Source organism: Sinocyclocheilus rhinocerous, unplaced genomic scaffold, assembly GCF_001515625.1.
Source record: "Sinocyclocheilus rhinocerous isolate Xijiao unplaced genomic scaffold, SAMN03320098_v1.1 scaffold519, whole genome shotgun sequence".
NCBI lineage: Eukaryota > Metazoa > Chordata > Actinopteri > Cypriniformes > Cyprinidae > Sinocyclocheilus > Sinocyclocheilus rhinocerous.
The window spans coordinates 292,394-309,118 of record NW_015665048.1 but is presented as its reverse complement, the minus strand read 5'-3'; the positions used below and the strand labels follow the sequence as shown (position 1 = coordinate 309,118).

The 16,725-nt window shown below is 32.7% G+C and overlaps 1 protein-coding gene across 1 annotated transcript in view; it reads right to left on the bottom strand.

Moving 5' to 3' along the window:
* LOC107731078 (semaphorin-4D-like) overlaps positions 1-16,725 on the bottom strand; it is a 55,591-nt gene that overhangs the window by 23,728 nt on the left and 15,138 nt on the right. The window contains exon 2 of the mRNA XM_016542061.1: positions 15,690-15,791. Within this exon, the coding sequence (XP_016397547.1) occupies positions 15,690-15,727 (38 nt within the window). The 5' untranslated portion in view covers positions 15,728-15,791. The remainder of the gene's footprint in view (positions 1-15,689; positions 15,792-16,725) is intronic.

Below are 16,725 nucleotides of genomic sequence, written 5' to 3'. Positions count from 1 at the left end.
GCATTAGGATTACAGCTCGCTCTGATGAACACAACGGCTCTCATCACATCTCTGGACTCTGGATCGAGTTCCACTAAAGAATGTGCTGCAAATCTCTCTCAACTCAGATCCAGAACATGAACTGGGCGAGAGACTACAATCCAAATCTGCTGATTATGTTGAGCTGAGGTGAGCTGGTGCTTTTCTTTAAGAGATCAGATGCACTGTTTTCAGCTGCTGGACCAAAAAACAGATATAAAAAAAATCTCACAGTACATTGTACAAGTACATTGAAGGACTTAAGCCATATCTAGAGACCAGAAGATCATGAGGGTGAAGTAATCGTTTCATGCTAGACAGGAAAAAAAACAAACTTGCAATCACCTAGCAACACCCTAGCAACCATTCAGAACACCCTATTATTGTGGCGACGATTATTATAAATAAATAAATAAATAAAATAACAATAAATAAAAGTAAATAAAATAAACCATAATTAAATTAAATTATAAATAAATAGCTATTATAGTAAAAGAAAAAAAAAATTTTACATGAAGAAAAAAATAAAATAACTTTTTGTCCGGTGTTTGTCAAAGCAACATTTTTTTAAATTTTCGTTTAGTTTAACTTAATGTACTAAAATAACTAAAACTGAAATAAATAAACATTATAGACATCTGAGAAAAAACAATTAGTAAAACTTCAACCAAAATTAAAATGAAAGAAAAATGATACGAATAAGGAAATTATAAAAATAAAAACATTCAAAATAAGGAAATTACTGATACTAAAATAACATTGCTGTTAGCATAGTATTGGTTAACTCATCAATAACATAATAATGTCACTTTATTATAGTGATCAAGCACAAGCAGGATATATGAGAGGAGAGAGAGAGAGAGACAGAGGAAACTTGAGGCCTCACAAAAACAAACTCAAACACACATCACAGAATAAAAGGCAAAGAACCATGAAGCCAGACAGAAAAGATTAAACAAACGCACTCTGTGGACTTTTGCAAATGAAGAAAAGAAGGTAAACTGCAGGAAAAGTGAGGGAAAGAAATCTCAACACAACCAAGGAGAAAAAAAATCACTTGGGATGGACAAGCAGGATTTCCAACTCAAGCAGAAGATCAAAATGAAGAAAAAGAAACATGCAGCAGGTCTAAAGCAACAGGAGGGTCCGTCCGTCAGGTTCATGCAGCTCAGCCAATGAGAGCGAGCAAAAGCCCCAAAGCACACGGGACAGAGGAGGGATTTCTGACCTGTAACTCTCCCACGACGCTCGAATACACCTGAAGATCCGTCCTTCAGAGAGAATTACAAAAGCTGCCGGCTGAAGAGAGACACAAAGATGAGGAGAGGGTTATCATGGAGTCACACACTGACGGATGAATGTTAAAGAGTGAAATCACACAGAAGTAGCGGAAATACACAGAGACAGCACACATGAGAGCATATGAATAACAGCATATAAACACAGATGCTTATTTCTCGGGATGCACAATCTATAAAATACTAGCACTTATTTTAAACCGATATGATGCTAAATATTATTGGCATTGGTCAGATATTAAATCATATCAATTCTAAACTATATTTCCAAACCATTATGCACACTGAAAAAATGATTAATTGAATTTACTACATTTTTTAAAGGCAAGTGGTTGCAAGCAATTTATTTTAGCTACATTTAAATAAACAAATTTAGTTGACTAACTTTCAACATTTTTTTTAAATGTAGCTAAAATAAATTGTTTGCAACCACTTACCTTAAAAAAAAATTTGTAATTAAATATAAATATAAATAAATAAAAACATCTACATAAAATAATTTAAATCATAAAATAAAATAAATTAAATATAAATATTTAATAAAAATAAATGATATAAAATATATAAATCAATCAATCAAATAAATCAATACATTTATTAATTAATAAAGCTGTAAGCCAGGATTATTATAGTTAAAACTAAAACCATAAAAAAACATTTTTATGACAAAAAATTAAAATAAATTATTAAAGAATTAAACTATGTCAGCTGTATGTCAAAGCAACATTTATTTATTTTTATTTAGTTGAACTTAATGCGCTAAAATAACTAATACTGAAATAAATAAAAAATTATAGACATTTGAAAAAAAAAAAAAAGTAAATCTAACCAAAATTAAAGTGAAAAAGGTAATTATAAAAGTAAAAACATTAAAAAAAAAACTATAATGCTATCTAATGATAGTAAAATAACACTGTTGTTAGCACAGTATTGGTTAACTCATCAAAAACACAATAATGTCACTTTATTATAGTAATCAAGCACAAGCTGGATATATGAGAGGAGAGAGAGAGAGAGACAGAGGAAACTTGAGGCCTCACAAAAACAAACTCAAACACACATCACAGAATAAAAGGCAAAGAACCATGAAGCCAGACAGAAAAGATTAAACAAACGCACTCTGTGGACTTTTGCAAATGAAGAAAAGAAGGTAAACTGCAGGAAAAGTGAGGGAAAGAAATCTCAACACAACCAAGGAGAAAAAAAATCACTTGGGATGGACAAGCAGGATTTCCAACTCAAGCAGAAGATCAAAATGAAGAAAAAGAAACATGCAGCAGGTCTAAAGCAACAGGAGGGTCCGTCCGTCAGGTTCATGCAGCTCAGCCAATGAGAGCGAGCAAAAGCCCCAAAGCACACGGGACAGAGGAGGGATTTCTGACCTGTAACTCTCCCACGACGCTCGAATACACCTGAAGATCCGTCCTTCAGAGAGAATTACAAAAGCTGCCGGCTGAAGAGAGACACAAAGATGAGGAGAGGGTTATCATGGAGTCACACACTGACGGATGAATGTTAAAGAGTGAAATCACACAGAAGTAGCGGAAATACACAGAGACAGCACACATGAGAGCATATGAATAACAGCATATAAACACAGATGCTTATTTCTCGGGATGCACAATCTATAAAATACTAGCACTTATTTTAAACCGATATGATGCTAAATATTATTGGCATTGGTCAGATATTAAATCATATCAATTCTAAACTATATTTCCAAACCATTATGCACACTGAAAAAATGATTAATTGAATTTACTACATTTTTTAAAGGCAAGTGGTTGCAAGCAATTTATTTTAGCTACATTTAAATAAACAAATTTAGTTGACTAACTTTCAACATTTTTTTTAAATGTAGCTAAAATAAATTGTTTGCAACCACTTACCTTAAAAAAAAATTTGTATCATTTTTTTTCAGTGCAGTTATCCATCTTTATCTACTTAAGAAACAATATAGCATTGTCCAGTTTGTCAACAGAAACAAAAACAAAAAGCAAAAAATCACATTCATCATTTATATAATATTAATATTACAATTTACAATATATATGACAATATATTTAAAATATTTCACAGGATGAAATATCTAAAATATCTAAAATATTAACACTGCTTTTTAAAACTATTAGCAAGTTGATTATTATTGCCATTGTACTGATATTAGAAGCATATCAGGACATATGTATTTGTAAAGCAATAAACAGTAATCCATCTTCATCTACTGAAGAAACAGTAAACATTGCAAAATAAATAAATACATTAATTAAAAAATAAAAAATGCAGCAAAATGTCATTAATATATATATATCTCTATAATACAGATATATTACAGATATTATAGAGATATAATCTCTCTCTCTCTCTCTCTCTCTATATATATATATATGTTTTGACTTGGAGTTAATAATTAAACCTTTATAGTGAAAATAAATCCAGCTGTACAGAAAGATCTGGATGTGGCACTGAGGGCAGATTGGTTATTAATATCTTAACAGTCATAAAACACTCAAGTGGACATTAAAGCGTGTCTCGTTTTGGACTGAACTGCAGTGAATCTGCCTCTGTTCACACAATCAACAGGGGAAATAATGTGTCAAATTTGAAGCAAAGCAATCATAGCGATAGAGATGTGAGAATAGATATGCGGATAGATGCAAGATCAGATATAAGATGCTGGATGCTCTACAAAAGCTTGACATGTTTATAGCAGTAAAACAAACGCATGACAAAATTACAGTTAAAAAAACAGTACCATAGTACTGTAGCATGTTTGGTGAAACAGCATGAGTCTGAATGCAAATGTCATGATACCGTCCTCAGATACAGGTCACGATTCTCTTCCATTCACTTAAAAGGCACAGGAAGTTTGGCTCAGCAGCTTTACACATTCATTTACATTTAGATTTGATAACCTGCAGCAATTTCCTTCAGCACACAACCTGCTGCTCATGAACAGAATCTCTTAAATACAAAAGCATCATTCATGTAAGCATGCAAGTACTTATCATCCAGTCAATGAAGCATGAAATTTCTGGGCTGTTTCTGACTGTAAAACACTAACAATATAAAAGAGCCATTTAAGCATAAGTGGTAGGGAATTAGAGATCGATCGATATTGTTTTTTATAATACCGATTATTTACATATGTCTGACAACCGATATTTATTTAATGTTTTACCTCTGTTTTCATTTAACTTCATTTTCATATCACAAAACTAAAACATAGCATGTTTTTTACAATAGCAAGCAACAGCATATTAACAACAGGCAAAAAAAGTCAAATATTTTCAAATCAAGAACATAAATAAATGACAAGGGAGTTTATAAACTTTGCATAGATGTAATACGTCATTTTAAACTACAGTTTAAAGTACTGGATGCAAACCAAAGAATAAGTTTTAGTTGGTCACTCTAGATATGGTGTTTATCGGTTTGATATAATATTAATCCGATATCTGATTAAGAAAACTGCTTTAATATCTGTGGTTTAAATAAAATCATATGATGTTGCTAAAAAGAACATTATTTTGTGTATTTGGTGTAATGAAATGTGTTTATGCGGTTTAAGGTTCAAAAAACACATTATTTTCCACATACTGTACATTATTGTTTCTCCTCTATGCCCCGCCTTTCTGAAACACGAACTTTTATAAAGAATATCTCTTTGGATTTGAGACTTTAGTCTTTGCAACTTTACAGATCTTCTTTATGCACCAAGAGCTTGTAATACTCCAAAGAGAAAGGAAAAATTGAAATCGCATCATATGACCCCTTTAAGGACTGAGCGATAATGTACTGTAAGCGATTTAGTTCCTCTTCTTCTTCTTCTTATACTATAAAATACTATAAAATAAAATATAATAATAATAATCAGAAATAAACAGACAATTCAATTTATTCCCAATAGAGACTGATCGATAATCGGTTTTACTGATATTTACTCTAAGCAATTTAGTATTATTATTATAATACTATAAAATACTATAACTACTAACAATTAACAATAATGATAATAATTATTATTACTATTATTATTATTATTATTAAATATTTGTATATTTTCACTTTATTAATATTATAAAATATTTTCATATTTTTCACTTCAGTTGTTTAAATTATCTTATTACTATTTTTCTATATTTCATATGGCACCCTGTGAAGCACTTCGAGTAGCATTTTATGTATAAAAAGTGCTATACAAATAAAAGTTATTATAAAAATTATTATTATTATTATTATTGTTGTTGTTGTAAGTATAAATTATGATTATTGTTATTGTTAATTACTACTACTACTATTAATAACACATTTATTACTATCATTATTATAATTATTATTATCTTCATCATATTGATACATATATCAAAAAACTTTTCCACCACATTTTGCAGCCCTACAAACAATAGTAAATATCAATAAAACCGATTATCGGTCAATCTTTATTGGGAATAAATTGAATTGTCCATATTGATTTCTGATGTGTGGTCAGTTTCCCCCTCCATGTGCTTTTAAGTCACCAGATAATCCACCACAGACACAGACTAGCCTTTAACAAACTACTACGTGCTTCAAAATCAAACTAACAAGCTGAAAACCAACCAAGTAGCTACTGTGTTCTTGATTAGTTCTGGTTCTGGTTAATATCACCGAGATCATTAACCTTCGCAGAAGAAACAATCAGCAATACACTTTAATGTAGGTCAGAGAGAAAGCGCTCAAGCGTCTGTTAACGGGACTGAGTCGAGGGGTGAATAAACCAGCCAGAGACAATCACAGCAAGTCATGCGGACGTAATGCCAGCGCACACAAACACACAGGCCCCTTCCCAATTACCCATTACGCTGCATGCTAATTTCTTCCTGATGTCAGTCTAAATTTGATTCAGCGCTTCATTTGAGTGATGCATCCTCACAAACGTCTGTCCGTCCGGTCTGAGAAGAGTCGCATATATCAGCATTAACCTCAGATGGCTCAATGGGTCAGTAGAGAAACACAACAACCTGAGAAACTTGTTTCGGAAAATGTGGTTTAGATATGAGTGATGATATTTAGGTGTAATGAACTCAGACCTCATTAGCTGAGCATCAGAGCTACTAAAAAGCTACTTCTTCCAACAAGCTGCAGTTTAGTGCAACAAACTGTACATCACAGTTTAAATACAGTCATAATGAAGTCATCAAAAACACTCTCCTAGTATGTGGCATGTAGGGCTGACAAATTTAGTTTTTAGTAAATTTGTTTGTTTTGGGGGTTTTTTCACACAAAAAAAAAAAAAAAAAAAAAAGGTTTCAAACAATCAATTCACTTGAAAGCATTCTCAAAAGGATATTTTACATTTTTTGTAACAAATTAATCTTCAGTTAAATACTGCTGATTATCATTATATCAATTCAGTTACATTAATATGCTGCAACAACAACAATAATAATAATTATTATTATAATTATTATTATTACTACATTTTATTTTGTTTGATTTTATTTACCAATTATAATTATATAGCTCCTTTCATACATAAAATGCAGCACAAAATGCTTCTCAGGAAGGCATTTATAATAGAGAAAAATAAGAATTACCAAGAAAATGAATAGAAAATAAATGTGAAAAATATAAAAAAAGAATATTTTCAAATAAATACATTTAAAATTCATTAAAATAAATACGTAAATAATTAAATGAATGAATAGTATCACTCCTTTTGTACATGAAATAAAAGTAATTCACAGGTAGGCACTTAAAAAAAGACAGAAAAATAGTAATAAACAAGATAAATATAGAAAATAAATATGAAATATATAAATTACAAGAAACAATTTTCTAATGAAGAAAAAAATTATATAACACTTATTTGTATAGCACTGCTTCAGAGTGACAAAAAAACAGAAACATAAATAAAACACAAAAAAAAAACACAAAAAAAAAATTTGGTTCTACTGAACCGAGGCCATCCTTTGCCTTGTGAGTCCCCACTGATCAGAATGGGATTAATTAACTTTTGCTGTCTGGTAAACAAAACTTTTATCTTGCATGACTTTTTTACTTCAAAGGATTTGGATTTTATGTTTTTGACGGAAATTTGGGTTAAAGAGGGAGACTTTAGTCCCTTTTTTTAACTTGTTCCTCAGGATTGCACCTTTTCAGGACTTGCAGCTGTTTTTAAACGAAAGTTTATTACACGTACCATTACAACTGGTGTCTACTCGAGCTTCGAGGTACAGCTTCTTCAAATAGATTTGGTACGTCCAGTTCTCTGTGTTAAAATCTATCGCCCACCGCGTATTAACAATGCCTTTCTAAATGAATTCAGAAAACTGATTCCACGGTTTGATTACATCTTAGTGTTGGGTGATTTTAATATCCATTTATGTTGCCCCACTAAACCCCTGGTAACTGAATTTAAAAATCTTATTGATTCATTTGATTTTGTGCAGTGGGTGCAAGAGCCTACTCATGGCTCATGGTCACACGGACTTATTTCACATGGATTCCAAATATCGGACATTGAAATCAGTGAAACCTGTTTTTCTGACCACAGACTGGTACTTTTTTCCTCTCGTTTTCCCGATCCAGTAGTTGCTACACCTTCAGTATCGCCCACCGCGTATTAACAATGCCTTTCTAAATGAATTCAGAAAACTGATTCCACGGTTTGATTACATCTTAGTGTTGGGTGATTTTAATATCCATTTATGTTGCCCCACTAAACCCCTGGTAACTGAATTTAAAAATCTTATTGATTCATTTGATTTTGTGCAGTGGGTGCAAGAGCCTACTCATGCTCATGGTCACACGGACTTATTTCACATGGATTCCAAATATCGGACATTGAAATCAGTGAAACCTGTTTTTCTGACCACAGACTGGTACTTTTTTCCTCTCGTTTTCCCGATCCAGTAGTTGCTACACCTTCAGTGACTCGTTTGAATCGTTATTTCTCCACTCAGTCATGCGAGAGATTTGCTGCTTCTTATGCTATAACTGATCCACATTTGCCTGAACTGTCCTCTCCTATGCAGGATGTGAACAGACTTTTAATTGCTTCAATCAAAAATGTTTGTCTACTCTGAATCTTATTGCTCCGTTAAAACCCAAACATATTGTTACTAAACCCCAGCCATGGCTTAATGATTCAACTTGTTTTCTGCAGAGCTGTGGCCCACCAGGAATTGAGTTTGAGACCACTGGCTTAATGATTCAACTCGTTTGCTCAGAAAGGCTTGCAGAAGAGCAGAGCGAAAATGGTGCAAGGATAAGTTACAGGTATCATATGAAATGTGGAGAGATTCCTTATATGTGTATCAGAGAGCTGTTAAGGCCGCCAAGTCCAAATATCTATCTGAGTTTATTGGTGACAATTTACACAGACCTAAGACCCTCTTCTTTGTTATTGATTCTGTGCTCAGTCCCCTTCAAATATGAATAATTTTAGGCCTATATCAAACTTGCCATTTCTTTCTAAGATTCTTGAGAAAATTGTGTTGACCCAGCTGCAGTCCCATTTGATGTCAAATAATATTTTCGAAAAATTCCAATCAGGTTTTAAGTCTCAACACAGCACAGAAACTGCACTTTTAAAAGTTGTAAATGATATTTTACTAGAAACAGATAAAGGGAATGCTGTGGCTTTGGTGCTTTTAGACTTAAGCTCTGCATTTGATATGGTTGACCACAATATCTTGATTTCCAGGTTGGAGAGCTGTGTTGGGTTACAGGGCAAGGTGTTGAAATGGTTTCAATCTTTTTTAACAAACAGAAGTTTTAGTGTTTCCATTGGCCAACATAGTTCGTCCTCACGCCCACTTGCTTGTGGGGTGCCTCAGGGCTCAATTCTTGCCCCAGTTTTATTTTCTATAATTATGCTACCGATGGGTGCTATCTTTGAGAAATATGGAGTGTCCTTCCACCTATACACGGATGATACTGTATTTTCCCTTGCAGCATAAAAGTAAAGAATACTTAGGACCTCTGTTGGTTTGTCTAAATGAATTACAAATATGATTAAAGCAGAATCTTTTAGTGTTTAGTGGTTTAAAGTCATATGAAGACTGAGCCCTTCATTTTGCTCATCTCTCTTCCTACTTTACACTCTGCGCTAAAATCTTGGTGTTCTTTTTGATTGCAACCTGGGTTTTGAGAAACAAATTAGTGCAGTGGTCAAATCAAGTTTTCGTTTATCGAAAATCAAATCTTTACTCTCTGTAAAACAGTTTGAACATATTATTCACTTGTTTGTTCTATCTCGTTTAGATTACTGTAATTCACTATACTATGGTATAAGTCATAACTGGCACAAAATGTTAGAATATAACTGTCACAATGGTTTTCAACACTGATAAAGTCCTCTATAATACGTTTACAAAAATGCTGCTGCAAGGTTGCTGACAGGCAGACGGAGGTTCTATCACATCTTGCCCATTCTTATTTCACTAAACTGGTTTCCAGTCAAATTTAGAAGTATTTTTAAAATTTTAACTTTTGTTTTTAAATCTCTTCATAATCAAGCCCCATCATATCTCTCTGAGGCCATCTCTATTCATAAAGCAAATAGGTCCCTAAGATCCAGTAATCTTGGTCTCCTCTGTTCCCAGATCGAGGTTGCTTTTTATAAATGACATTCAGAGCGTGCTTCCTCTGGTGTTTCTCGTCCCGCTGTGGCAGGTGTTGGGATCTCCTGTCAGATCACTGACAGCGGCCTAAAATTGATGAGCTACGAGTCAAAGGTCACGTCTCTTTACAGCGAGAGGAAACGGTTGCACGCCGCATCACACACCACACACAACATCCGGCGATAGAGACGTCAGTCCCACTCAAACAGAGCCGGAGGAAGTGAAGACGTCACGGGTCGCCCTCTTCATAATGGAGGACTGCTATAATTCAACACTGAGACGACTATTCGATTGTTAGCGAGCAGATCGGAGAACAAAAGTGTGTGGTTGATGAGAAGACGACTGTGGCACTACAAAACAAGAGCATGATAATGTTATATTTCAATATCTCACGCAAAGCTCTCAGAGGAGACAGAGATGAGTTATTAATCAACTTGAGTTTCCTCATCCATGAAAATCTTCCATTTCAGCATAAATCTCAAAGTTTGCACTTGATTTAATTCACAACATTCAAACATGTCGTGTCCATTGACATCAAACCTGGTCATTATACGCGTTTTCATGCCATAAACAATTTGAGGGCTATAGTTGAGGGTAGAGCTGCACGATTAATCAAAATAAAACCAAATTACCAAATGGCTTGGTGCGTTTATTACATTTTCAGCAAAAAAATATATAAACAAATTTTCCACCAAAATCAAAACTTGATGGTTCAACATTTAAAAATGAGGACACTGATTATTAGTATTGTAATTTTACAGCTGTACTACAATTATAATGATTATATTGTTGTTTTTAAATAATCAATATTTTACATTGAAATATTACAATATGAATTACTTGTTTAGTTTATTATTATTAATTCTTATTTTTGATTGTTTCTTTATATAGGATTATTTTCTTATGACTATTTTTCTATATTTTTCATATGCTGCCCTGTGAAACACTTTTGAGCTACATTTTATTTATAATTATTCATTTATAATGCACTTTTAAATATTCTATATTTTACAGTGAATTATTACAATATGAATTTCTTAAGATTAATTTTCATATACCAACCTGTGAAACACTAAGCTGCATTTTATTGTACTATACAAATACAATTATTTTGAACATAATAATAATATTGATTATTATTATTATTATTAACCACAAGCATCATCATCATCATATATCTAATCATATTTTATATTATCATATAAATTTTAGGCTAAATTGTGCAGCCCTACAAACAAGGCTGTTTTTTTTTGGCACAGATTTCAGTGAGCAACTTAAATTTTACTCTGCTTCTCATATAAAGTGATCATGTGACACTGAAGACAAGTCATGTAAACTACTCTTTTTGGTCATTTTTAAAGCTGAAAGTCAACCAAAGTCCCCATTTATTTTCATTACACGGATAAAAGCAGATCCGTCTAAAACATCCTTTTGTTGTTCCACAGAGGAAGAAGTGATTCAACAAAGCAACAAATGACAGTTATTATCTTCCTCTCGAGCAACTCCAGATTTCCTAAATGATTCAGTCTCACATCGCAGCTGCTTCCCGTTTGTTTGCACTGAATCAGAGATGTTACGGCAGCCTGGAGCTGATGGGTCAGAGGACTTGACCTTTGACCTATGCCTAAATCAGGGTCACATGATCTCGACTGTTCATTTGCTGATCAGAACCGTCAGTCCATCCAATAAATGCATTAATAACTCGCTTGCGAATGCAGATCTGGATTATTTTATCATCTTTGATGGACGCTGATGAGAAACAGTCTAAATTAATTTTGTACGAATCTAATACACATTAATTTTCAAATAATATTCCAATTTTTCTGAAATGGCACAATATAATTACATTTTTATTCATTTGTGAAATATGTATTCATCAAGTTTCTAATCATTTTAGAAATTTGATGCCATTTAATAACTCTTACTGTCTTTAACTAAGAGAATATATCTTTTAAAAAAAACTCTTTTTGAAATGGAAAACACACAGAATGTTTAATTACATATAAATTATTTTCTGAATTTAACAGTCTTGTCAAATACAGGCAGACAAAGTGTGTGCTGACTAGTATCTGGGTTTATTTTCTATAAATTATAGACTAAACCAGATATAAATATGCATTATTTTCCTTCTTTCTTGGTACACAAAAGCAGAATCTCCACATTGATGAGTTCCGCAAAGCACTATAAAAGCATCAAAGTGTTATTAATGTATTAAAAAAGTATTTTTGGTTTGTTTCTCACACAAATCTTTCACGTTAGAAGTGTCCTGTCCTTTAGGATCTTGACAGACCAAGCTCACTACACTATATCACATACACTATATATATTTGGAGAAGTTCAACTTGGAAATTCAGCTTATGTGCTTGACTGAACAAATCAGTCAACAAACACTAACCAAACAATCCTCCTTGGTTTGCAATTCACATTCAATAACTGTCTAAACTAGAACGAGTAGAAGAAAATGACAGTCCTCCAAAAAAATCTCTGTCAATATTAACTCAGAAACAAGACAGAGAGAACGAGACAGAGAGAGAGAGAGAGAATAGGAGGAAGACAGACACACATTCAGACAGACATGAATCTCAAGTAGTTTTGTGTAGAGCGTCTTTGTTCCGGATCCGATGACAGCGAGCATCTCTCATTCTCGTACTCTGTGTTTTCTTCACGTCTTTTTGGCAGCACATTTATCATTCCTCCACACAAACAATTGTGCTGCAAAACCCACGAGCGCAGGCGATACAAAGGACGGCTGGATCAGGGGCCTCAAATCAGACGGCCGTGCCGGTTGCTAGGTTACCTTTGATCTTTTTCAACAACTCAACAAGTTTGACGCTTTCAGAAGTCTCCGAGGAAGGCATGATAAAACTTCTGCAATTAGAGTAGTCTTGACATCTCAGTTCTTTTCAAGTGTGAAGTTGTTAAAATAATACCACATTTGTTTAATAAATAATATAATAATAAATACTGTTAAATATTATTTTAGTTATTAATGATACTCAATAATAATACTAATAATATGAATAATATTACTAATAATTAATATTAATAATGTAATATTTTAATTATAAATTTTTTTAATATTAATATTTGTTAATACTATTCTATGATCTAATATATACTATTAATAATAATAATAATAATGATATATATTATATGACTATCCCAGGGTTGTTAGTTAACTAAACTAAAACTGAAACTAAAACCATAAAAGAAACATTTTTGTTACTTGAAATAAAATAAATAAAATTAAATAAAATATAAAAACAAAACTTTTTTATTTCCCCTGTTTAATTGATATAAAAATAAAAAATTAAAATGACAAAAAATATATAAACATGAAAAAACTACCTAAAACGACAAAACACAACAAAATTAAAAATGTTTATCAAATTAAAAAACTTTAAAATAAAATAAGTTATAAAAATAAAAATATTCAAAATATAAATAAAATTATAACAGTATCTCACTAATACTAAAATAACACAGGAATTTACCCCTAGATCTAATATAATAATAATAATAATTATTATTATTATATTTAAATAAAACAAAATATATAATAATAATAATAATAATAATAGACAGTAATAATGTACCATTTTAAAGGAAACTTGTTCTCATTTTTTTTTAAATGCTGTTAACATTTTATAATAGCAATAAGGAAATTGAGATTGTGCTGTATTGTCAATATAGTTCACTGCATGTCGTACTTCATGCCTTTGTCACAAGTCATGACTACATTCACAATATAGCATAATATACTGTACATAACTGAATAAAAATGAAATTCTCCCAACTAAAGATCTAGTTACTATGAGACGTATCCTCAAGATCTTTCATGCAAAACTGAAACACCATCTAAAACAGACAGCAAGACTCTGATTCAGGACTGCTGACACTATTAGAAAATAATGGCTATGAACTATTTGCTTGTTCATCTGAAAACCAGGGAAAATGCATTAAATGATGACGGTTTCAGCGATCTGTCCAAATTTCCAAGAGCCGATGCAACACTTTCCACAGAATGGAAACGGTAGTTTGTGTACACGTGAGACGGCTGACAGCCTTCAATCACTAACAGAGACGTCAGCGTGACTGACAACTTCATCTGCCATCCGGCTGAAGCTGTGAAAGTCTGACATCAAGAGCCACTCTGCACTTTTACGAGAGACACTAAAATCAGCATGTTTGAGAAGCACTTTGCTCCAAATCAAAATGATGCATCACATTATTTTCATGGATATTAAATATTCATCAGTGTGCTTGATTGTTTAAGTCAGTCAAATTTTCCAATGCCTTTGCATAAAAAACAAAAAGCAACCCACAGGACTATAAGCATTCTGCTGAGCATGAAGAAAAATCTTATGCCAAAAACAAATTCTACATAAGTACGCAAATGCAGACGTTGACACTTGATCCAAGGCTGCATGATATATCAGAATAAAAACGATGCCATGATATGGCTTAATGCAATCAAAGGCTACAATTTAATTAAAAAAAATATATGAGCTGCATGTTTCAGTGAAGTGCAGCATTGTGTTCATTTACACATGAGCAGCTCATGATAGTGTTTCAGCATCTTAGTTTAAAGTTTAAAAAGGAAGAAATTCAAAAATAACAATTTTATTAGATGATAAATATATATTGATATATATTCTAAATATATTTTGTTTAACATTTTTATTTAATAAATTACAATTAAAAAAATCATAAAAATCAAATTGTTCAACCCTGAAAGAATGGTTTATTTCACCTGTTTTATTTGATATAAAAGAAAAAGAATAAAAAATATAAACATATGAAAGCACGACTTAAAATGACAAAACTAACTAAAAAATAACTTTTAACTAAAATTAAAATAAAACAGAAAATACAAAAAAATGTTTCACAATATTAATAAGTTTTTTTTATTTTTTTTTATTTAACAAAACTCACAATAAAACAAAATCATAAAACTCAAATGGCTAAAAGTATGGTAAGTTTTTGAATTTTTAGCTTTTTTAAACTATTTTTATTTTCTAAGCAGTTGCCCCCCCTCCCAAAAAAATCACACAAATTATTTTATAATTATTAATTAAATATAACTATTTAACTAAACTGTTGAAAATTCCTGTATGCAAAAAAAAAAAAAAACCTTCTGCATTGTGCTATCTCAGAAAATTAGAATATTATTAAATTAATCAATAATAAGTGAATAATAAAAAATCTGTTTTTTTTTTCCAATATCACTTGCACTGCATTATGAATTGTGGTTCCGAAACATTTCAGAATGCACCAATACTTGCATAGAGAACATTTCAGCCCACAGACTACAGTGCATTGTCAAAAAGGCTCTATTTGTGTTTCAAACTCTTTCAAAACACCCTCCTCTAACCAACACCTTCTGAAGAGTCATCTTTTCCATTCCTTATTGTCTTTTAACTGGCAAAGGCAAGCAGGAAAGAAAGAGAAAAAGAGAAATAAAGAAAGAAAACAGGAATTTGGTGCCAAACAGAAAAACAAGAGAGCAGCCAGCAAGCATCCAGTGTCAGAAAACTCGACTCCGCCAAGATGGAATGCAAATCAGCTTCAATGTGAATGGCAAATGTCTCCGAGGGGCCCTCGGAGAAAAGACCCTTTATATGCCAACGCTTTCCACATGTTCGCCTGAAGACGTAACCCCACATCCTTACTAGCCTGATGATAGGGACTGAGATCATACAGGAGAAGCAGCAGGACGACAGAGGACACATTCAACATATAGATGTGGAAAACAACTACTCACTTGAACGCCATGGCATCGAGCGGCGAATACTGATTCATTAAGAGTCTTTCTGAGGTTCACGTCTCAGGCAGCTGAAGATGGAGCAGAGAGCTCTTCACAGATCTGTGGAGAGGACACAAGGACTTTCACATTAGGAGGAGGAGATATTTGAACTTGCACACACAAAGGCTCAGAATACAATCCTAACATCCTGCTTACTGCACAGCATGTATGTCACACTGCATGCTATTGCACATAAAACAGTATGCAACTCTTTCAAACATTAGTATACTGCATTGTCTCATGAACTCATGTTTAATTCAACAAGTGGTTTCTAGTCATCTTAGAAACATGGTTATTTTGTTATTTAAATGCCATTTGTGTCACATTTTTTGGCAGGCTGATCAAATAATGAGTCTATAAAGAAATAATAAAGAGATTATAATTTAACTTCTGGTTCATTCATCTCACTCGAAATGGAAGGTCAAGTTCAGTGCATTGCATTGTGGGAAACTAGTTATGTAGTCTGAGTGCATTTCATCCACTTCAAATGATTCAGTGAATCAACATTCAGAATGATTCAGTTGGCTTTGCTAACTCGTTTGGCTCTACAGATTCAAATGACTCCCAAAGAGTGATTCAACCTGACTCAAGAGAGCAATTCAACATGACTCACATGAGCAATTAAATCCGAATCCCAAAGAGTGACTCAGCATGACTCCCAAAGGGCAATTCAACCCTACTACCAAAGAGCAATTCAATCCGACTCCGAAAGAGCGATTCACATCACTCCCAAAGAGTGATTCAACCTGACTCAAGAGAGCAATTCAATATGACTCACATGAGCAATTCAATCCGACTCCCAAAGAGCAATTCAATCCGACTACCAAAGAGCAATTCAATCCGACTCCCAAAGAGCGATTCACATCAGAATCCCAAAGAACGATTCAACAAGACTCCCATGAGTGATTCAAATCCAACTCCCAAACAGCGATTCAAATCTGATTATCAGGAGTGATTCAACCTGACACCCAAAGAGCAATTCAACTGGACTCAC